Source organism: Podarcis tiliguerta (assembly GCF_965153285.1).
Source record: "Podarcis tiliguerta genome assembly, chromosome: 3".
In the NCBI taxonomy this organism is placed as follows: Eukaryota; Metazoa; Chordata; class Lepidosauria; order Squamata; family Lacertidae; genus Podarcis; species Podarcis tiliguerta.
Window position 1 is genome coordinate 92,990,895 of NC_139536.1, and position 23,930 is coordinate 93,014,824.

At 43.8% G+C, this 23,930-nt stretch overlaps 2 protein-coding genes and 1 long non-coding RNA gene across 11 annotated transcripts; 1 reads left to right on the forward strand and 2 right to left on the reverse strand.

The window, feature by feature from the left end:
* Positions 1-3,046: 3,046 nt before the first annotated feature.
* RPS7 (ribosomal protein S7) lies at positions 3,047-9,713 on the reverse strand. Its single transcript, XM_083431858.1, has 7 exons — positions 9,627-9,713; positions 8,076-8,157; positions 7,582-7,653; positions 5,616-5,759; positions 5,104-5,168; positions 4,405-4,555; positions 3,047-3,175 (listed from the first exon to the last, which is right to left on the reverse strand). The coding sequence occupies exons 2-7, from the start codon at positions 8,148-8,150 to the stop codon at positions 3,098-3,100; spliced, it is 585 nt and encodes a 194-aa protein (XP_083287984.1). The 5' UTR covers positions 8,151-8,157; positions 9,627-9,713; the 3' UTR covers positions 3,047-3,097.
* A 1,418-nt stretch (positions 9,714-11,131) lies between these two features.
* Positions 11,132-23,354, forward strand: RNASEH1 (ribonuclease H1). Of its 9 annotated transcripts, none has more exons than XM_083431763.1 (10): positions 11,132-11,232; positions 12,222-12,302; positions 14,738-14,859; positions 15,635-15,703; positions 16,766-16,945; positions 18,538-18,637; positions 20,063-20,117; positions 20,543-20,627; positions 22,070-22,194; positions 22,939-23,354. In XM_083431763.1, the coding sequence occupies exons 2-10, from the start codon at positions 12,253-12,255 to the stop codon at positions 23,023-23,025; spliced, it is 873 nt and encodes a 290-aa protein (XP_083287889.1). In that variant the 5' UTR covers positions 11,132-11,232; positions 12,222-12,252; the 3' UTR covers positions 23,026-23,354. The 9 variants fall into 9 exon arrangements, with proteins under 9 accessions (XP_083287889.1, XP_083287890.1, XP_083287885.1 ...); XM_083431759.1 differs by lacking the exon at positions 11,132-11,232 and adding an exon at positions 11,696-11,910; XM_083431760.1 differs by lacking the exon at positions 11,132-11,232 and adding an exon at positions 11,696-11,910 and having other exon boundaries at positions 14,738-14,838.
* LOC310673467 lies at positions 20,635-22,063 on the reverse strand. Its single transcript, XR_014509045.1, has 3 exons — positions 21,611-22,063; positions 20,841-21,343; positions 20,635-20,797 (listed from the first exon to the last, which is right to left on the reverse strand). It is a non-coding gene; the product is annotated as an uncharacterized lncRNA (long non-coding RNA).
* Positions 23,355-23,930: the final 576 nt, after the last annotated feature.

Below are 23,930 nucleotides of genomic sequence, written 5' to 3' on the forward strand. Positions count from 1 at the left end.
CTGTTACATACAAATCGCCAGTGCATTGATCTCTCTGCCCATAAACGGTGCAATAGTAGTGAGACAAAAATATTTTTTAAAAAATGTAGAGGGAACCAAATAAACAGCTTGGCATTTTCAAAGTAATGCATATTATATTTTTAAAATGGATACACTTTGGATAATTTTAAGAAACTTAAGAGAATATCTGGGTGACACTCAACCAAGAAAAATGAGTGAGTCTACTCACAAGTATGAGTACAGTCAAGTATCACATTTTGTTTGAAGGAGTGTCTCATTCCAGGGTGGACTAGTTTTATCCCTCAAGAGAGGGATAAAAAACAACTTTTATTATTAACAACCCTTATTATTAACCACCCAAAGGTGAGGTAGAGTTGATACCTCTATTTAAAGCCTAACAAGTTGAAATAAAATTGTTACAGGTTCAGGACATATTTCAACACAACCACCTTCAAAGAAAAGAATCTTCAGTAGGGCGTATTAACTGTTAATGTGAGAACAAGAGGTAGCTGGAGGTTACACGCAACTCTTCCACCAATCACTTGAACCTATCTTGAAGTAATACTTTTGACAATCCTGTGCATTTCAACCCCTCTTTATAATGTACACTATCCAAACAGCACCGACTGATAATTCTGAAATGCAGAATTTGCACGGGATGTCATAAAGTTGCTCAAACCACCCATGTGCCAAGAATCCAATTGCTTTCCTGCAGATTCTTGATTTTGTGCCTAAAGATTTTATTTTAAAAAGGGTAAGGTCAAGGCACAGCTATGTAATGGACTCTAGGGTTCTGCAGAACAGCAGCCTTCCCAGAAGACTCATTAAAAACTTGGGCAGATAATTGACTTCCCACAGCGCCACCATGAACCTTCACAGCAGATTTTAAGACTATGAATATTTGCAGCAGGTAATACTACAACCATCCAAGTAGGAAGATAACCCTTTACCCCATCTGATCACAAAACAAGCAGTTCTACAGACTGAGAGACTGTCCATGATATATTCTTTTGCAATGTTTTTTATTCAAAGATGTATCTCGACGGTTCCCACTGAAGAAGTCTAAAAAAACACCAGCCAGCTGGGTTGGAAGAGTTTCTTTTGGCAGCGATTCTGGGAAAGATGACAAGTTCATGCATCTTTCCAATTCAGATACCCAGGATCTGAAATTCTTTGATCACCCAGTGCAGAGAGCAGGAGAAAACATGGCCAGCTAACCCTATTAGAACGATTAGCAGAACCCAAGTTGAAGTTCAAAGTCCTCTCACATTCTTAATAGAACATTCCTGGAAAGAATATAGCAGAAGCATCACAAGGGGAGTAGATTGGCCAGTTTTGGATAGCTCTATGGTACGTTTTGCTGTAACCTATCTAAATTCATGTCCAATATAAGTAGAATATTTAGTAAAGGCCTGAGAAAAGTGTGGTAGGGTAGCTACAGAGCTGAGAGTTTAGGAAGATCCTATATACAGAAAAGGGTGCCTGGGAATTTTAGAGAGATGCAAATCCTCCATATTGACAATCCAACATAAATCTTAGTGTCCGAAGTATTCCTGTCTTACTAAGCATATGTCAGTGAATGGTGATGACCTTGAGATAATTCACAATCCAATTTATTATGTGGGTGTCCAAAGACTTAAGAGACTGCTGATATTCACCAAAATTTTGAAGACACTAAACCCACAGGACAGCTCTTTGGATCATAGCCTGCTAATTCTATGTGCCAGGAGGGGTTTGTCTTGCCCTTTTTAAATAGTAACTCCCCCAACGCACACACAGCAACTTGCTTTCGATTCTAAGTTGCCTTTCGAAAGTAGCTTGTGATACAATACAGAGGTCCAACGTTAAAATAGAAAGCATAAAAAACCTCATTGGTGTGCGCAAATTTTTGGATGAGCCTTTGGATAGCAGCCACTATTTCGTAATCTGGTGAACCGGGTTTGTGTCCCCACTCCTCCACATGCAGCTGCTGGGTGACCTTGGGCTAGTCACACTTCTCTGAAGTCTCCCAACCCCACCCACCTCACAGAGTGTCTATGAGGGAAGGGAAGAGATTGTAAGCCGCTTTGAGACTCCTTAGGGTAGTGATAAAGCGGGATATCAGATCCAAACTCCTCTTCTTCCACAAAAGTGTGTAGAACAGAATGTTGATATATCCCATTCTACTAGAATTACTTCAGAATTAAGTACATCTAGTCATAGATGAGATCTATGTTATATTGTTTTGACATTTATGGGATGCAGAATATATGCGAACAGGCTATAGACTTCACACTTTTAAAAGGCAATTTTCATTACTATAAAGAAACATTCCCCCTACATGAACTACATTCATGGATCATCTTAAACATGTCTATTTCAAGTCTCATTGAGTTCAATGGGGCATATTACCAGGTATGTGGGTACAGGATTGCAGCCTCAAATTCATTACAGCATCAGTTCAATAGGTAAAACCTAAAGCTATTTGCCATTCCGAACTGTAAAAATGGCTCACAGGTCAACATTCCTCTGTGAGGTTTGTGTAGCAAAACTGGCTCAGGTCAGTATCAAAGTTTATCAGCAATAATGTGATGCAGTGAATAAGGTAAGACAGCTCAACTCTACCCTAGGTACCCAGAGTTCTCCCTTTACCCAAGCCATTGAAGCAGAAATCTTGTTAGTGATGCTGAACAATTCACTTACTGTTAAAATGCCAAAATGACTAAAAATCAGTAAACATTTAAAAGTACATTGGCATCCTGCTGTATATCAGAAATACAGTCAGGCAGGTCTAAGGTCTACAGATCAAGACATGCTCAATGATGTTTCATACAGAAACACTGGATCAGAAACTGTTCTGGTTCCTTTTTCTATCAGAAAAGCCAGGGATCAAGGGTCTTAGAGATTATGCCAGAACTCTTTTTCAGTTACCTACCTTGGGCAGTAGTAAGATTGTTGTGTGGGACATTAAACCTTCTACAACCAAACCCTAGCAGAGACTCCCATTCTCTCCAAATGTTTTTCCCCCCTTTCTTTCTCTCCAAATGTTTTAATAAAAACACATTACTTTTATGATATATGAACAACTGAACTGTTTTATTCAATCATTTGTTGCACTTTACAGCTGAAATTCTGGAAACTCGAAGACGACATCTTTGCCTGTGAGTTTCTTGTAGACACCAGAAAATGTTTCTACCTGCAAAGGAACAGAAGTCATAAAAGTGGTAAACAGAAAACTATCGTTTTTTACAGACACAATAGTTCATGTACAAATATACATAGCGAGTTTCAAAACGGTGCTGTACATGGCTTTACTTCTTAGAAAATGTTTATTCTTTGAATTTCTATCTCATTCTTCCTCCCAAAAGAGCTCACGAAGCCATACAAAAGACATGGCACTGCCATATGGAATTTTGGAGGTGAAGTCCCTCTTCCATACTGTACTGCGAAATGGAACTGTGTCACTCCACTTGTATAGAAGCACAGCATTTTAAACTCCAGACAAAATTATGAGAAAATCTGAACAATGCCTGTGTTGATAAATAAGTGGACCAGTATTACTCTGCCATTTGTGTTCCATCGTTCATCGTAAATGGCTCCATCTTGTGATGCCAGGTGCACACACCAACACTATTTTTTCTACTAACAATCAGGTAGTACAGATGTGCCAGCATGCCGGTTGTTAAAACTGCAAATTCTCATGCAGTACTGCAGTGTACTACAGAGTCAGCAAGGACAGCGCTGAACACCCAAGGAAAGCTGCACATTTCCCCAAGTTTTTGCTTCCTGTTTGAAGATACTGCTGGTGGAAAACCTGGCTCGTTTGAGCACCCCAAGGGGATGGGCTGTCAAACAGCTTGAACACAGATTAATCACAGCAGCCGGAATAGCAGTAATCTTTGCCAGTTTCAAAAAGGGACGCAGGTGGCGCTGTGGGTTAAACAACAGAGCCTAGGACTTGCCGATCAGAAGGTCGGCGGTTCAAATCCCCACGACGGGGTGAGCTCCCATTGCTCGGTCCCTGCTCCTGCCAACCTAGCAGTTCGAAAGCACGTCAAAGTGCAAGTAGATAAGTAGGTACCGCTCCGGCGGGAAGGTAAACGGCGTTTCCATGCACTGCTCTGGTTCGCCAGAAGCGGCTTAGTCATGCTGGCCACATGACCCGGAAGCTGTACGCCGGCTCCCTCGACCAATAAAGCGAGATGAGCACCACAACCCAAGAGTCGGTCATGACTGGACCTAATGGTCAAGGGTCCCTTTACCTTTACCTTGCCAGTTTCAACTCTGCTTGCTTTGTGAAGTGCTTGGGTCCAAACCCCTGCAATGCAGGAATCCTGCCCACAAGCCATCCCTGGGTGGCCTCAAACTCACCAACCTTCTGGTTAGCAGGTAGACCCACCGCGCCACAGAGATCCCCTTTCTTACCTTGTGTTCAACATTGTTCTGTTGCGCTTTGTCTAAGTGAACCTTTATGAGCCGGCTGCCATCCAGTTTTACGCGGATTCTCTTGCCCACAATTTCACTTGGAAAAACCAGATCTTCAAGAATGGCATCGTGCACCGCAGTGAGTGTACGGCTAAACAGAAATATTATGTACAATTAAAATGCTGTTACGAATGCCAACTTTCCCTTCATCTGCACCACAGAGAATCATTAGAGAAGCAGAAAGACTGGATACTTCTGTGGACTGGATACTAACACAGTAGGTAGCATGTAAACACCCACAGGATGAATTCTTCTACCCTCACCCAATCCCAGGGGTAAAGCAGACAGATCTGGCGACTAAACCTTATGAAATGCCAGTAATAAGGTAGTGAACAAAATCTAGCAGCATTTAGGTTTTAGGTATAAAATAAATAAATATGGAGCTACCTTATACTGAGGCTAACCACTTCCCCACCTAGTCCAGTAAGCTGGGAATTTCTACACACAAAACATGTCATCTACCACTGAGCTATGGGTCTACCCAAGATTAATGCCTGGCAAGGATCAGAGACCCACAAGTGTCAGATTAAAACAATCTTCTCCCTTGAGTCTTCAAGGTTTAAAATGTGCACTCATGGCAAACGGAAAGGAATGGATTAAGGCATGATTGTTACACATATAATATAAATTTGAGATTACCTCCTGGGACGCTTTTGCTTGTTTTTTGTGCGGCTTTTTCTTGTTGGCTTCGGCAAAATTCTTCTCTGTTAAAAGACGATAGCATGACATATATCAGCACATTTCTCTCATGTTTAGGAATGGAATTAACAAACCAGATTTAAGGTAAAGAATACCAGAGCCAACCAGATACCCATGGGAAGCTCACAAGCAGGTCTTGGACATAATAGTGCTCTCCCTACCCACTGGTATTCAGAGGAATACTGCCTCCAACACTGATAGGAACAAATTCATGGAGGACAATTCTGAAAACATACGACTATGACTCTTGTGATCCTGTGTGATGCTATGCTGCATATACAGAGCTGGAAGGAGGAGTCAGTTCAAGACTTGTGTCCAAGTATGTACAAGGATGCAGTGTTCTGATTCAATTTAGCACACCTTTCACAGACAAATAATTGTTCTACCTCCATTAACACTCCCCCCCCCGCAACCCAGCATTTTGTAGAAAGTTATGACAAGCTGCCACCTACCTGAGCAATGAACACCACATGCTTTCCACTGAATTTTTTCTCCAACTCACGAACTAGCCGCACTTGAATCTTCTGAAAAGATTTCAGCTGAGGGACTGGCACGAATATGATGATTGCTTTCCTACCGCCACCCACTTCAATTTCCTAAGCAAGAACAGAACTGGGAATGAACATGGTTTAAGTTTTTAAATACCACCCAGCGTTTGCAGGATTACTTCCAGTCATGAAACACGGATCTTCTTTAGACCACTGGTCTATCTAGCTCAGTTATGATCTGCTCTTGACTAGTGGTGGGTCATAGCAGAAGTGCTTGCAGCTTGGTCATTCGGCTGGAGATACCACAGACTGAACCTTGGAGTTTCTGCATGCAAGGCATGGGCTCTACCACTACATTATGTCCCCTCTTGGCTAAACTACCAAAGGTGGATGTGAGGATGAGATGGGGAGGAAAACCATGTAAGCCACACCTTGAGATCCTTAGAAGATAAAGATGGTATATAAAAGAAATAAATAAATAATAAAAATAAAAGGATCGATAATGAAATCTTAATTTTTTTGGAAAAACTCTTTGGCTCTTAAGGCAACAACCTAAGAAGCACTTCTAACTATCACCATTTTGCAGTAGACCTAAGGCCAGACCAATAGTAGAAACAAGCACCACTAAGTTTTATGGAAGAAAAGCACCACATTTATCAAGTTCAATATTAAATGCATTAATATCTTATTTAATTATATATTTTATATATATATATATATATATATATATATATATATATATATATATATATTATATTTAAAGAAATCAACTAGGAAAGCACACCTGAAAACCTCCAAGTGTTTTAAGCGCTTGTCCAACAAACTACAGTGGTACCTCGGGTTACAAACACCTCGGATGTTGTACAAACTCCAACAAAAAGTTAGACCAACATCCACTTGGCCTATTAGCCGCCAACAGTGGCAAGTACTAGATAATTCAGAGGAAGCCACAGGATACACATCAAACCCGGTGCAGCCTATTCCAGAATCCTTTAAGGCAGCCTTTACCACAACCCTACACATCTTTACTTTTATACAAGTAAGCATGTAGGATGGAAACCCAATTTACCTGTTTAAGAAAAAGGTAATTGTTCAGTTCCAGATATAATCTCCAGTGATTCTCAAAACTGGAACATAACCGATGATTGTGTGCATTTTTAGTATACATCACCAAAGGAAAAGTAACAGTGTAATGTGATATATCCAACGGATGGAAAAACAACACAGCTCACTCAACTCATGAGAGCCTGGCCATGACTTCATGAAATAGCCATTATTTCAGATTCCTCATCTGAGAGAAAGCTGATAATAGCTTATACTGCACATGACCAGGCCTCTGTAAGGTATTTTTAAATTCCTAACTTTTGAATGGCATGTTGATTTTCCATATCTGTTTTCTGCGAGCAGCACAGCTTCCCTAATTTCTGCAAACACAACTACTACAGTGCACATAACAACATTCCTGGTTTCCATGAACCGAATGAATGAATGAATGCAGCTCATCCTGAACACATCCAATTACTTTGATCACTTGTGTCCTGCATGGTTTGTCTTCACAGCAACTGTAAAAGCTGGGAAGTTATAGGAATATACAGGATGCCTCCCACACCAGCCTTTTCAGTCTGGGGGGAAAAAAGCTTCATGTCCAACATTGTGGAATAGGACTATACATCATTGCCCCTTACGGAGCTAAGCTCCCATACGCCACCTGGGCAGAGCCATGCGAGAGCCACCTCAATGGATGCCCATGTTGGATTCTGAGACAACAAGTTACACATCTGTCCGCTAACGACATTTCCAGGCGGAAAAATGCTGTAGAACTTAACAACCACTGCAATTATCACTTGAAATACCAACATGGTAGCTTATATACACCAAGCATCCTATAAAATAAGCCTGCACCATTGAGAAACACTGTTTTTTACGCTACCTTTGCTGCTGTGATGTTCAATTCTCTCAGCTGAGCCTTTAAGTCAGAATTCATCTCCAACTCCAGGAGAGCCTTGAGGGAGGAAAGTTAAAAGGAAAGTTAACAAATATCTTCAACAAACCAATTCTAAAATAACTATAGTCGTTCTTGGCTGTAAAAAATGTTTTGAGGGAGAAATCACTGAATACCTATGTTCCTTTGACTTCTGTCAAAGTCATATTCAACAAGTTGATGTAGCAGGATCTGCAACAACTACCTCAGTTACATACCAAATACATATAGTTCAAATGTTCCCATAAACATTGGTCAACAGTAGAGGAGTTTGCAAACAAACAGCTCACAAAGATACTCTGGTTGTAGCTGCTGAATGTTGATTAGCACAACATCTATACTAAAATATAGGGCTATGACATCATATTGGAGCCTCAAGATTCCAACCCTCACATGTTCTGTAAGCAGTACAGCCTATATTACCAGCTGAAAGGAGCACTTACCTGGGAGATGCCAGATTCAAATTCATCTGGCTTTTCGCCATTGGGCTTCACAATCTTTGCGCTGGAACTGAACATGGCCTTTCTGCATTTCAAAGGAAACAATATCTCAATGTACTGTTTTAAAGAATCATTTCCACCTATCACAATGACATCAAATTAGGGAAAGCCTTGATGGTGGAAGAAGCCAATTCTAAAGGCTGGCTCAGTCATATTACTTAAGGAAAAAGCAGTGACAGATTTAGTCTTAGTACTAAATGTTAGTACTTATTAGAGGTCTGAGGGGAGGACATAATCTCAGAACTGCAGGCCCCACATCTACAATATGGGCTCATTAACAGCAGTGTATATTACAAGGCCTTTTTCTCAATTACTAAGATATGAAGCACTCAACTAAAACGCAAGATTAATACGATGCGGAACAGTCCACACACAGAAGGCGAGCAGCAACATGCATTTTCCAGCTACCACAGAACCCTTACAAAGAGACTCTAGAGAAGCACATGAGAACCCCAGTCTTAAGCATCGTATTAAAGCTTTATCAAAGGGCCACAGTCATAGAAACATGGACCTGGAGAGTTGGAAGGGACCTGGTTGCGTCCTCTAGTCCAACCCCCTGCAATGTGGGAATCTTAACTAAAGCATCCATGACACATGGCCATCCAACGTCTGCTAGAAAACCTCCAAGGAAGGAGAGTCCTTTCTGAGAGTCTGTTCCATTGCCAAACAGCTCTTGCCATCATTAAGTTCTTCCTGATGTAAGCATGCTATCCGGAATTGCTAAGTGGCAAGGCAGAGGTACCATCTGAAATAGTTTTTTGGGGGAAGGCAGAGCTACATCTGAAACAGGTTTTGGGAACCTGCAGCCCAGCAGCTTCCAGACACACGGCCAATGCTGGGAGCCATAGCCCATTAACACCTAGGGGGACACAGGCTCCTCATCTTAAATAGGATTCATGCAGGACCACGTCTGAACGACTTCCACAGATACACACACACTGCAGTATTGGGGAGATATGACAACTGTGGGGCAAAAGCTTCCTGCTTTGCACGCCTCTCTTATTCGAGCAGGGCATACTGGGAGTTTACGGACCATGTGCTGCCCTTGGAGGTTGCGGAATGGGGGGGGGGGCGAAAGGGAGGTAGAACTGGCCTCCGCGCCCCTCCCCCGGGAAAGCTAAAGCAGGGAAGACAGTCCTGCCTAGTGGTTAAAGCTACTGATAAGACTTCATAGAGCGCCCCAAGCAGTGTGCTGGGTGCAACACTCGGCGAAAGCCAGGCGCACATGGAAGACCCGTGGAAACTCCAGCAGCCAAGAGAAAGAGAACTGGGGGTCATTTCCCCCTCCCTTCCACCGTCCCCTGCCCCATCCCCGAAATGGGTCTCCTTCGCCGTGCCAGGAAGCCATCGGGCATTAAGGGGCGGCGAATCGGACGCATCTCTGGACACTTGGGCCAGGCGCGAGGGCTTCCATCGCCCCGGAGTAATATCACCGGAGCCCCCACGGGAAAAAGCCCCCACGCAGCCCAGCAGGCCCCGGCTGGCCGTGCCTACCTCTCTCAGCGCCGGCCTAAGGAAGAGGAAGAGTTCTCGCGAGAGCACCACAGATTCTCTGCCGGGAAGGGCCGCAACACCGCCCACTTCTCGTCCCGGGGAGCTTGGGATTGAAAGGGTACTTCCGCCCTTCTGAAGCTTCCCGGCGGGAGGGAACTCCTGGCAGAGGATAAAGCGCTGCTTTCACCAAACGGCAATACTGTGCTGTATTGAAGAACACTTTTGGGGAACTGGGAGTATGTGGTTGTGTAAACTTTCCATGCTTTTCCTTCTTCCAAGTTGCAAATCCACCAAGGGAAAAAATACGCACGCATTAATGGGTGTTTTAAAAAGAAAGCGCTCCAATGTTGTCTAGTCGGAAGTTGCCTGCTTGAGCCTATACCTGTAAGAATACGGTTTGATTTTTTGCTCAGTAAGAGGCAGAATTGAGCAATCTGTTTCAAAACACCGCTTTAGGCGCTTTGCAAATATGATTTATGATCCGTTGTACTGTACAAGCAAAATTAGAGCTGCATAGGGTATTTGGTCTTGGGAGAAAAGCAATGACAAACCTAGACAGCATCTTAAAAAGCAGAGACATCACCTTGCCAACAAAGGTCCGTATAGTTAAAGCCATGGTTTTCCCAGTAGTGATGTATGGAAGTGAGAGCTGGACTGATCGCCGAAGAATTGATGCTTTTGAATTATGATGCCGGAGGAGACTCTTGAGAGTCCCATGGACTGCAAGAAGATCAAACCTCTCCATTCTGAAGGAAATCAGCCCTGAGTGCTCACTGAAAGGAGAGATCCTGAAGCTGAGGCTCCAATACTTTGGCCACCTCATGAGAAGAGAAGACTCCCTGGAAAAGACCCTGATGTTGGGAAAGATGGAGGGCACAAGGAGAAGGGGAAGACACAGGACGAGATGGTTGGACAGTGTTCTCGAAGCTACAAACATGAGTCTGACCAAACTGCGGGTGGCAGTGGAAGACAGGAGTGTCTGGCATGCTCTGGTCGATGGGGTCACGAAGAGTCGGACACGACTAAACGAGTAAAAAACAACAACAACAACAACAAGAAGAAGAAGAAGGCATGTATCACAATCCTATGCACACCTGCTAGAAAAATAATCCCCACTTTGTTCAATGGGACTGAACCCCAAGGTAACTGTGTATATTTATTGTAAAGGACTGCAGCCTCAAATGGAGATTTAAAATGATCGCCATGAGCCTCAATAACCAACAGGCTGAGGTAGGGTATTTGGTGGGTCGGAAAATGCAAGTTTTCTGCTCGTTGTAAGAGATCCTATGCTCATTCCAAATTTACATTTTAGAGTGGGCGGGGGAACCATTTCCTCTTTTCAATAGAAGCTCTTTCCCCTCCGGCATTTCCTAAATCGATAGTAAGTAAGCACCATTGTTGGTGGAAGGGGTAATGCATGGAAGGTCCTGGAATTATAGTCGACCTTTCAAAGACCCTGGTGCGTGTTCCCCCCTCTTTTTTGTTTCACCAGTGGTTTTTTCCCATCTCTCCTAGGGAGAGCGGGAAGCCCAGGAAGCGCCATTCAGTTTGTGTGCCTGCGCAGGGAGAGAAGTTCACGCCTATCCTGATCTGCGAGCTAAGGCAGGTGAGCGGATACATGGGTGGATGAACCGAAAATGGTGGAGGGAGGCTTCAGTTCGAAGTGAAGCCGCTGGGTTTGCAGCCCAGAGCCTGCCATGGCTTTAAAGGCTTGCTCGGCAAAGGTTTCTAGCACGTGGCCGATTGCAGCCTTATTCTACTATCGCAGCGCAGTGGCGCTTAGAAGTGGGTTAGATTGGCGAATCATGCAGTCTTGGGGCTCATAGCCTTTTTTTCTATCGTGCTTTTGCCGTCCTTTGGTGTGATGCCCCTTAATATAATATATTCGAGTTTACCCGGGAGTAAACTTCGACTACTTTCTGGATAAACACGTGTAGAGGCTCCATAAATCCAGGAACTAGAAAGTTTGGCTTTAAAGCGTTTGCAGAATAAAGCCATTAGCTGCTGTTGGCTGTTAAGTTTCTGAGTAAGGTGCACTGAATTAACACCGGTGCTTTTCATTTTCCCGCCTTCGGCCCCAGCGCATGCGCACTCTTAAGGCTTCTGTCTTTTTGAGATTTCCTTCCTCTCCACCCTCCGCTTTTTGCAAGGCGGTTGAGGAGCGAAGGCGGAGACCGCGGTGGCGGCAACGCGCCTGCGCGCCACACTGTTCGGTTCCCTCCGCGGCGTCACTTCCTCGGTTGGACCCTAGGGGAGAAAAGACTCGAAAAGCACCGCTCTTCCGGTCCGTGTTTTAAATAGCTGCCATATGAGGGGCGGAGGAGGTTACTTGCTGCGTCTGCCCTTCCCCCCTCTTCCGTTTGTAATCCGGAAGTGTCGGCTGCCGCTGTTGTTGTTTTCAGCCTGACCCTCAAACTCCAGCGCGATTAGTTATGCGCCTGCGCAGCTGCCCCGAGAGCGGAAGAGCAGGAGAACAGCGAAGACGGGCAGAGAGGGCGGTGGGTGGGGAGCTGGGAGGTCAGGAGAGGCGAAGTCGGCAGTTATTATGCTGCGCCGGATCCTGGCCTTACTCGCTCATCCTTGTTTTCTCCCCAGCAGCGGCCCCGGAACTGTCAGGAGCGGCAACATGTTCTACGCGGTGCGGAAGGGCAGGAGGACCGGCGTGTATCGCACCTGGTAAGCGAAGCCACACCTGGAGTGGCCAATCTCTCTTCTCCCTAGGGCCTAAAAGCTTCGTATTCCTCCCAGTCTGGAAGGGACCCCGGGGGTCATTGCTCCACCTCACCCATGCAGGATTTTTTTTTCTTTTTAGTAAAAAAACAAAACTGTATTAATTTTTTTCTTGATTTACAAGAGCGTGTGCGTTGTCTCTCAATAATAATATTAATTAATAACCGATGTAACTGATCTGTCGAAAGTATAGAGCAGTGGTGCCCAAACTTTTTTCAAGGAGGGCCAGATTTGATGAAGTGAAGGGCCGTGAGGGCCAACCAAAGTTGTGCTTTTTTTAGGATTGAAATTGTTGAGCTTTTCTTTTTTTTTTAGGGTTGAAGTTGTTGAGGGTTTTTTTGAGGATTTTACCCCATAAACTGCCGAAGGGGCCGGATTAGGACCCTGAAACGGACTTTGGACATGTCTGTGGTAGAGCCTTTGGCTAACAAGGGAATCAAAGGTGTGCTAAAGGTGGGAAAGGAGATTGCAGAGGAGCTGAACGGATTATTTGCATCTGTCTTCAGAGCAGAAGACTCGCGAGTAACATAAAAGTAATAAGGTGAAACAGGAGAGATGCGAGCCGGGAAGGGCGACGGAAGGGCCCGGGCAGGTGGCAACTCACCTCGCAGGTGGTGCACCATCCCTTTGGCCCAGGCGAGGCGGTGAGGCGGAGGCGGCAGCTGCTCGACGACCTCCTCGCCCGTCTCCTTGTGAGGGAAACGCGGCGTTGGCATCGGGGCGCCGGCAAGGCCGCTGGCCTTCGCCTTCCCCTCCGCCTTCCTCCTTTTTGCCGCGCCGCCTGCGCCTCCGCTGCCTCCCGCTCTCGGCGGGCACTCCCGGGCTTCAGGCTCTGAGGGCGAATGCGCCCCTCCATCGGCCCTACTCCACCACGCCCATCTGCAGCACGGGCCCCGCCGCCGCGCTCCCGCCAGCCGCCCTGGCCACTTTGCCCGCCTCCTCCTCGGGCTCGAAGCCCGGGTTGTCCCGGCTCCAGGCCTGCCTTGAGCAAGACGAGAGCGGTGGCGAGCAAGACGAAGGAGAAGGAGAAGAAGCGCCGACGACAACTCCGCCACCGCCGCTGCTGCCCGGCGGGTCCCGCAGCCGCCCCAGCTCCAGATGCTCCAGGCCATCGTGAGGGCAAAGTCCTGCCATGGCCCCCCGACCCTGGACCAAGGCCGCCGCCACCTCAGAAATTTTCTCTCAGGCCGGCCGAGTAACGGCGCGGGAAGGGAGCGCCTTCGCTTTCTCCACCACCCGCCTTCCAGCCCCCCATCCCCGCCCACAGCGCGCCGCCTCACAGGGGGAAGCAGGCAGGCCGGGCTGGCGGCTACACGGGCCACATGACGAGGTCAGGCGGGCCGGATTCGGCCCGCGGGCCTTGTGTTTGACACCCGTGGTATAGAGAGAATCAAATTTATGTAATAATATATTTTATTTATACCCTGCCCTCCCCAGCCAAGGCCGGGCTGAGGGCGGCTAACAAGCAATAATAAAAACAAGTTGAATGAATACAACTTAAAAACAAGATTAAAATATTAAAACATTTAAATATTAAAATGCAGCCTCATCACAGGAGGAGAAAGGAAAAGTGGTACCTCTGGATACGAACGGGATCCGTTCCGGAGCCCCATTCGCATGCTGAAGTAAACGTAACACGCGACTGCGGGGGTCGCGTTTCGCCGCTTCTGCGCATGAACGTGACATCATTTTGAGCGTATGCGTGAGCGGCGGAACCCAGAAGTAACGTGCTCCGTTACTTCCAGGTCGCCACGGAACACAACCCGAAAATACTTAACTTGAAGCTACTTCAACCCGAGGTATGACTGTACCTATATCCGTGTTGCATACTTGCCCAACACAGGGCTCGAACCCACAACCCTGAGATTAAAAGAGTCTTGTTCTCTACCCACTGAGCCTGTACCAAAGAGCTCAAGGCAGCAAACATCATCTCTCACTCCCCTTTTTTTTATTAAAAAAGAACCCATTCTCCTAACAACCCTGTCAGGTGGTGGTACTGAGAGCAGGTGTCTGGCTCCGGGCGAACTTCATAACTGTGTGCAGGTTTTAACCCAAATCTTCCTCACACTAGTTCAATGCTCTTAGTTCAGTGGGGCTTTGCATTTAAGTTACTTTAGAAACAAAAATTGGTTAGGTTTATGTAATGTTTCCAGGCCCCAAAGTGGCTCGCATAGCCTACCCCAACCTTTCTCCTTTGAAGGGCTAAAACTATGGTGGATTCTTGAGGTTGGGAAACTTTCCTTCCAAGAATTGTGTGAGGATTTCCCTTCAGCTGATATAAGGGAAAGCTTTGTGTCCCCAGATTTGCTTTAATGAAGAGTAGGTGGCATTGGAGATAACACGTTTCTTTTTTAAAAAATAATAGCTTTATATTTTTATAGGGAGGAATGTAAAGAGCAAGTTGACAAATATAAATATGCTAGCTTCAAGAAGTTTGCAACAGAGGAAGATGCTTGGGACTTCGTAAATGATGGATCAACAGGTACATTTTGTCATTCAAGTGGTAAGCACTCTGTAAAGGGTTGGTGCTTGGCAGAAATTTTAAGAGTAGCCTTCTGGTAATTAGTGTGGGCGTGCTAAATGCTTCCCGCAGAAAGCTTGATATACTTGTCACTGGTCGGCTGTATTTCCAGATGGCACAGGCTGAGGTCTCAGTTCTGTGATGTTTTTTTATGTAGGCTAATTGCTCCACCGACGATTTAGGATCTGGCTTGGTTTTAAGTGAAAGTGGTGGATTTGCATTAATAGCGGTGAGAAGTTACAACTGAAAGAAGGGAAAGTGTAGACCCCTTGCATATCTCGTTTTGCAGTAGATCAGAGGTTGGGGAAATATGGCTTTCCAGATGTTGGACTACAACTCAAACCATCCGTCTGGGGCTGATGCAAGTTTGAGTCCATCAACATCTGAAAGGCATCAGATAAGGGGCCTGAAAGACTTTGTAACTAAAATAATTTCTTTGCTTTATGAGAGTGTTCAATATTTTTAGATAGTGTACTGCTTGACTAACTATTGAAGATGGTTACATTCCCGTGGGCTACTTTAGAAAGCTGGGAAATGAAGACTACTTTCCATTGCTTATTCCTTGGGAATGGGTCCTGCTGAACTCAGTGGGACTTATTTTTGAGGAAACATGTAAGATCAAATTGCAGTTTCGATAAACCTACAGTTGCATTGGAGCTTGGTCCACGTGACTTTTGTATGCAGATCATCTAGCACAGGAAGAATTTGTACTGGCAATTGCTTTTTCACATAATACAATGTGTTCCCTTTAAACTAGGCACACTGGCAGGGGATGCAGGACATGCAGATGCATCACCACCTAATGACCCAGCGGTTGTTACAGAAGGTGCTCCTCATACTTGTCTTGGTGTTTGTAGTGCTGTAGCAGATGCATAATGCGCCAGGCTGCACACCCCTCTGCTTTCATTCTGGGGCTTTTCTAATGTGCTTTGCATTACTAAACTGCAACCTGACAATCTCTCATTCTTGCTCAGTGTGGTATTTGCCAGAAAGAGAGATTCAGTGTTTCAGTGCCACCGCTGGATTGCTCTCGCCCAGGATACTGGTTTAGTGCTTCCACATATTTCTGTTGGTGGCTGAATGTCATGGACTGAGTGCTTGGAGAAGGGACATAGAAAGAGTTGGGAGTATAAAAATAAGCAAGTGCTTCAGATAGGTCAGGACAAATTACAGATTCATGAAAATATTCCCCAGGTTTTGTTGTAAGTTTTGTAGACAAAGTTTTGTATACTTAAGTTTTGTATACAAAACTTACTTGATTATGGCAATTTGTTAGACTTGTTAGTCATTTGGTACTCCAAGGTCTCCAAGCAACTTAACACAAGATACATTACACCAAACAACGGAAGAGTTACATTATGTGTCACTTGGCTGAGAATCCAAAGTATCAAATGAGCCGAAATAGGGCATTCCTTTCTGGTACATTTGAGAAGCTGGCACACTTGTTGCCTATCTGTATAGTAGGCAATACAGATCTACATAAGCCACTCACAACTTGTAACATGTACCTAATATGTGGAAAAACTACCATGTCCTAATTGTTTTGTAGTAGATACAGCTAAGTAGTCCTAGAAATTGCCAGTGGATTTCCACGAGCTCATCTTTTTTGTGGATCTGTGCTGCTCTCCATTTAATCGCTGAAAGCATACTTCTACAAGTTAGCACTGCTCACTCTTTAGCCTTGTAGTATATTCCTTATTGTGTCTCTCTTTATGTGTGGTTATGCATTTTTCTGCAGTCCTGCTCACAGTTAATTTATGAGTTAATTTCTAATTACTTTAGAGGGACTTCATTTATGTGATTGTGGGTGTATAAGGTTCTTGAACATGAATATTATACTTTCAATGTGATTTTTTATTTTTTGCATTTCGTTTCTTCAATAATGCAGCTTATGAAAGACCAAAAAATAATAGGTTCAGGGGTAAGAAGACAACATCGTGGTCAGATTATAGTTCATACAAGAAACCATATGAACAGCCCTCAGAGAACCAACGTGAGAGAAAGCGTGTAAAATATACCGAAGTACCTTACACACCTCCAGAACGCAAAGATGAATTCTCATATATGGGTAAGTGCCTTTATTGTAGCAGGTGACTAAACAATGTCGTTTCCTTAAAATTTTTAAATAGAGCTTTTAAGGTGTTGTTATTTATTAAATTTGTACACCACTCTCTATCCAGTTCACAACATAAAAAATATAAGATAACAAACCCCAAAATACCTAAGAAAAACAAAAGCAAAAAGAAAACCAATAGCCCCCCCCCCCATTGGAAGTTCTTTGCATATATATTTAATATGCAAAAGAGCTTTACAGTCTTCTTACTCTTGGAAATGCACAAGTCACTCCTATTGAAATTGACTTAGCTGCGGCCTAGTAAGTTATGACACAATCCAAACCCTCTTTGCTGGGGGGGGGGGTGTCCCTGTCGACATGCAAGCAGAACTGCCACTAGTGGGTTTCATATCAGCGGTAGCCAGTAGAAATTGCTGGAACATGTATTCCAAGGGAAGGATTTCACCTTCCCAGGATCCCTTGGGACCTGACTTGGCCCCACTGTTGTCACATGACTGCATTGGGCCCAATTGCTGGTGCAGTGATTTGCTTCCCACATCACCTTCCACTCCTGCTGTTGTGTGAAGCAAGTTTGTGGATTCGGGAGTGGCCCCAGCACTAAACCAGAGTAGTCCAGGTTTTGAACTGCACCATTAGTGGCTGTACAGCGTTTGGAATCCAGGTCTTAACAGATTGACTGATAACAATTTTTACACTTGAGAGCTTTTCCAGTATAGTTGAACCTAAACTTCGGTATGTGTGCGTGACAAACCCAGAAGTATTTTACCGGGTTTCGCCCAACGCACATGCGCAGAAGTGGTCCCCGTGTTGCGGAAACCTTGGGATCCGACCAGACCTCCGGAACTGATCCCATCTGCAACCGGAGGTACCACTGTACTGAATTGGGGATATATGAATGCCTCCATTTAAAGGAGAGCTACTTCACAGTTCAAAGTAATGTACCAGACATTCTGTGTGGAGCTCTTAAATAGTCCACATAAGATTTTATATTTGATTATATCCAATTTATCCTCTGCTTAAGCTACTGCAGATTTCTGCACTATATATAATAATTCACAAACTTGTGTAATAGGTTCTAGTAAATGATGACCCTTAGTATAACAAAGCACTTTATATCTCCTGGTAAATAGATGAAATAACTCTTTGATGGAGTCAAAAACCCATGGGAGACAAATGTTTTAAAACTTGTGTTTTTTATCTTTTGTTTTATTCTGTGAACCTCCCTGAGATCTTGTGATGAAGGGCAGTATATAAACAGAATAAATTAACAATAATGTTAATGTGACATACAGCTATTTTGGTAGCTCACCATCTTTTTCTGAATACTATAATTCAAAACAAAGTGGCTCAGTTGTGCTATGTCCCTTGAAAGCTAGTCTGCATTGGGAGCAGCACATGGATTGTTTGTATGGATTTTTTATATCCATTGTTCTAAAATATGTCCTGTGGGAACCTCAATAAGACTTTAATTTGGCAGTAAGTTGGGTTGTCCTGATCACCTTTCTTAAATATCAGAACTAAAATACTTGATGTCCATCCAGCTGGCAATATTCCTGCTGAATTAATTGTCCCATTTGCATTTTTAGGAGATTATGCAGTTGTTTATACTGATGGGTGTTGCTCAAGTAATGGGCGCCGTAAAGCACGTGCTGGAACTGGTGTCTATTGGGGACCCGATCATCCTTTGTAAGTAAGAAATGAGTGGTCCAATAACTTGCTATAAAAACCATTCTAATAATTTATTTATTTTTTTGCGGTGATCCCTATTGTTGTTTGCATCTGGACATGGTATTTTCCGTCCTTCCACTAATACTATTTTCAGAAGAAACCTTTGGCTAGAGGGTGGACCCGCTTGATCCAATCTTCTGGCTCTTGTGAAGAGTTGCAGGTTCCTGGCCCCATCCACTCGGCCAGGTGAATCCAGTCCAAGCATAGTTTCATTGGTTGTAGACTGCAGGCTGTAAGAAGACGAAAAAGTGTGCATGGCCACTGTCCACTGCTTTCCTAAGCAACAAAGAGGAGCCTGAGTCAGCCTCATGGTGCCGTCTTGATATATCCCTTTTCTTCTGTCTTGAAGGAGTTCATGCTTCTTCAGACGAATAAAATGGCCGCCTCCTTGCCTACCAAAGCAAATGTCCAGAAACCAGACTGGTAGGAAGTCACATTATGGAGGCTAGCACAGTGGTGTCCAAAATAGCTGCTGACATGTCCCTGGCAGAAGCAATTAATGCCAGGAGCATCTGTCAGAATTCGCTTTCAAAGCATTCAATATAATGTGTCTTCCTATCCAGCTGAAGATCTTCAGGGCTTGTGATATGTAGAGGGAAAGTATGGCCTCTGTCATTTGTCCAGGTGGATGGTCAGAGTTGGAGCAATTTGTTGTCTACCAATCCTGTCCTTTCCTTGGTCACGTTTGAAGGAAATGGCTCGTTTGATGAATGTGTGTACCAAAGGAAAGTAGTGACTGCTAAAAATAATAATAATAATACATGGCCATCTTCCCAGGGGCTTTCTCTAAATCATCCAGAACCAAGAGCACTAGCCATTCATCACATCTTGCACTGGCAGCCTTGAAAGCATGAGAAGCCCTTCAAACCTTCCAGTTGCTCTTGGGGGAAATGTGAGATCTGGTAGTGGCCCACTTGGCTCCCTACTTTCCCCTCAAAGTGGAGCAATAAGAGGTCTGCCTGATGAATAACATAAAACATAATAGCAAGGATTGGATTTCCATTCCCAGGAGGTGCTTCTGTCCAAGTTTCGGCCTTTCTACTTCACCCCTCGGTGCCATAGTTCCTTAGCCCATCTCACTCAACAGGCTTCCTAACCCTTGGATGGGTTTTTGGCAGGAGCTGTTGGGGACAGAAGGGCCATAGCCTTCCTCTGGCATTTCTTTTAATCCAATATGAGCAATTCAGGTAGAAACAAACATGGCGTAGCACTAAATTTGAAAATCTGTGGTTTGAAGGAAGAACAACATTGGTTTTCCTATTCTTATAAACATGCAGACTGTCTTTCAGGTCACAGATGTATTTTGATCCCTGTATTAGCCTTGAAATGCTTCATGCACGAGAAAAATTACTTGAATGCTGTATGTGTTTTGTACTCCTACAGAAATAGTAGTGAAAGACTTCCTGGGCGGCAGACTAATCAAAGGGCTGAAATACATGTAAGTTAAATGGAACACAGAATTGGCACGATTGAGTGTTTGAGCCTTTTAGTTTTAATGGAAATGCACTTCTGTTTCAAGGGGGGAAACTTCATGGATATATATAGAGAGAGTGTTGTTTGGAGAAATTGAAAGAACAATTTAAAAAGTTATCTCATAAATCCTAACAAGAAATTGCATGATTGATAGGCTAGTGACGCAGAATAATTATGTAGCTATTATGAAAATTCATAAAACCTAGTTAAGTAATTGGCCATGGCGTCCCCCCTCCCCAATTGTCTTTAACATAATTTGCATCAACTTCTGGACGAACAGTGCTAGAATTGCATTACATTGCTTTTGTGTTACAATTTTGAAACTTGGCATCAGTATTGATGGTTCAACTTCCTTTCTGCTGAGCTGTGTATTCTAAATGTTTTCCGTAGGCAGCTTGCAAAGCAATAGAGCAAGCCAAGAGTCAAAATATCAATAAACTGGCAATCTATACTGACAGCAAGTTCACCATCGAAGGTAAGTCATTGTGTATTGGGAATAAGTAATAAGGCAAGAAGCATGTGAAATGGCCTTCTGAAAGGGAAATAAGTTTGTGCAGGGCATGGAACTTGGTATTTTGATTCTTTACCAGACGCTTCCAGCACCTTTCTGGGAGACCAGAGTTCTAGTCCCACTTGGCCATGAAGCTCACAGAGTGACCTTGGGCCAGTCACATTCTCTTGGTCTAACCTACCTCACAGCGTTGCATGGATAAAATGGAGACTGAGGGGAGAACTATGTGTACAATCTTGCGCTCTTTGGGGAAAAGGTGGGCTAGAAATAAATAACTTTCCAATGATCAAGACCTAGGAATTTAGCATGTGATATATAATGAATGTTTGCTTTTGATGTTTAAGTAGATCCTGGTGGTAAGCAGGCATGTGAATGAGTGTTGGGTGTTTTTCTATTAAAAGCGGCTTGGGAAGGGTTTACATTGAAAGCTAACAAATGCTGCTCTGCGGAGAATACTTAATCAATAATAGAATTGTGGCCAAGGGAGGCTGTTCTCCATATACTGTTTCTTTTCCACCCAACCCCCAGTCCCAAGATTTACCAGCCAATGTTGCCTTTCTGGATTTATCTTCTTTCAACTTAAAAGCATTTGTTCCCAAGCTAGGGACTGGCACTTCCTATGTTTAAAACCCATATTGGCAGGGATCCAACAAACCTGATAAATACCTATACAGTGGTACCTCGCATGCCTCGCAAGACAAAAAACTCGCAAGACGAAAGAGTTTTTTGTTTTTTGAGTTGCTTCGCAAGACGAATTTCCCTATGGGCTTGCTTTTCAAGACAAAAACATCTTGCGCCTTTTTTCTTAAAACCGTCAATGCATTCCTATGGGAAACCGTCAATGCATTTCCTATGGGAAACCGTGCTTCGCAAGACAAAAAATTCACTAGACAAAAAAAACTTGCAGAACGAATTAATTTTGTCTTGCGAGGCACCACTGTATATACCCAGAAGGTGACTTCCTTCTCAAAAGCAAAGGTTAGAAGTGGGTTGGTAACTGTAGAATCCGCATCTGATTTTAACTTTTTATTTCGAGAGAGACCTGAACATCTGCAAATGTTACCCACTATCCATGCTTGAAGTGGGTCCCTGTCCACAAATGACCCCTTCAAGATCTGGACTTCAGCTTCTACTTACGGCAGGCAAGACCAGCTATAAGCTGACCAGTGCTTAAAATGGTGGTCCCTAAGGTCAAATTGAATATGCATGACTTACAATGGGCTGCAAATTTATTACAGCAAACGTTCAGTGCCTGCCTAGACCCAAGCTTGGATTCACCACCATGTGCATTTCTTTGAACAACACAACTGGATGGCAATTTGCAGATGTGCGGTAGAATCCGAGGACAATTTCAGCAGTCCCTAAAAAAAGTCACGATACAACAGATGCATCTTGTTCTTACATAGGTATGACAAGCTGGGTTAAAAACTGGAAGAAGAATGATTGGAAAACATACAAAGGAACAGATGTAACAAACAGAGAGGACTTTGAAAGGCTTGCTAATCTTTCGGAAGGCATGGATATCCAGTGGGTAAGTTACTGTATTTTTTGGTCTATAAGACTCACTTTTTCCCTCCTAAAAAGTAAGGGGAAATGTGTGTGCGTCTTATGGAGCGAATGCAGGCTGCGCAGCTATCACAGAAGCCAAAACAGCAAGAGGGATTGCTGCTTTCACTGCGCAGCAATCCCTCTTGCCGCTCTGGCTTCTGAGATTCAGAATATTTTTTTTCTTGTTTTCCTCCTCCAAAAACTGGGTGCGTCTTGTGGTCTGGTGTGTCTTATAGAGCGAAAAATACGGTATGTGGTTTGAAAAGGCAGACTTCATAAACAGCAAGTGCATACCATTAAAAATGGATGTTAACAAAATAATGCAAGTAATTCTATATAGTAATGGAAATGTGCAAGTGTTTGGTACCAGTCCAGGGGAAGGCCAGTGTATTGTTATGTTTTGAACAAGAAAACAGCACTTTATTCTGACCTGTGTATTTTTCTCACCAGTTTTTTGGGGGGGATTGAAATACAATGTTGCTTTCTAACTCTTTGCGGGGCTGGAAAAAAAGTGTCTTACCAACACGCTGCCTTAACGGTAGCATACCATTTGCATGTCTATTCTCTAGCTTTTGATAAAAACAAGAATTGAGTATTGGCATTTTTTAAGAGTCATTTTTGGCACTTTGAACTGAAAGCTGTCTCGTGAGATGTGGAGGGTGGGGAGATAGTCATAAAATGAAGATGGTTGTACAGTTGCATAACTGGTTCAATTTACTGTTAACAGAAACACGTTCCGGGTCATTCTGGCTTTGCTGGAAATGAAGCAGCTGATCGACTAGCAAAAAAAGGAGCTGGAAAGTCCTTGTCCTAGAATGTGTTAGAAATATCCATTGACTTTGGGGGCAGACTCACAACATTTCTGACTAACAGGCTGCGATTGTGATGGATAAATGTGCGTTTTACTGACTCGTATCCAATTTCTTGATATTGAGAAGCCTCAGGTTTGGATACTTAGGATTATTCGAAAGACGGCAAGAGATATTTGAACAAAATGCTTTTTTGATGCATTCTGGTTATGAAGAGTTACGACACTGCAGAATTTTACGTAAGGTGTTGCCAGAGTATGTCATTTCTTTCACAGTTGTACATTCAAGAGTTGTGTTTTATATAAAAAATAATAATAAAAGTTTTTGTTTTTCATCTTGGCATCTCAACTGTGATAGATAATAACAACAAACACCAAAATCATAGATGACAACAGCATGTGCCAAATACACATCAGTAGCAAACTCAAGACAATATACTCAAATCAGCCCAAAAAACTGCTCCAAGTCATACTTTAATCCACATGCGGGGAGCCTGTTATTAACCAAGTTGTTCGTGGGTGGGGCCAGAAGCAAAAATGGGAAGAGCAACAAATCTACATTTCTGACTTTTTAAGATAGGTAGTTGTTTCTGCACAGAGTCCACCAGGCAACCCAGAGGCATTGTTGGAGTTCAGAAGTACGCTCCAGTCACAGAAACACTGGAGGAGGGTAAAATAGGGTTGGTGGGGTATGCCGTACAGAGAGAGTCCCAAGGGCTTGATAAGAAAGGCCCCGGGAGTCACATTTTGACCTATGCCAATAGAGGATGAGGTGATTCTGCCCCCTCCAGTTCCCTGGGGCCATGGAAAATTTGCTCACGGGTTACCACCCAGCACAAACTGGGTATTAGGGATGGTAAATAAATATCCTTCTAGAGTTAGCGGACCACTGCTGGTTTAAAAGCCCTCCA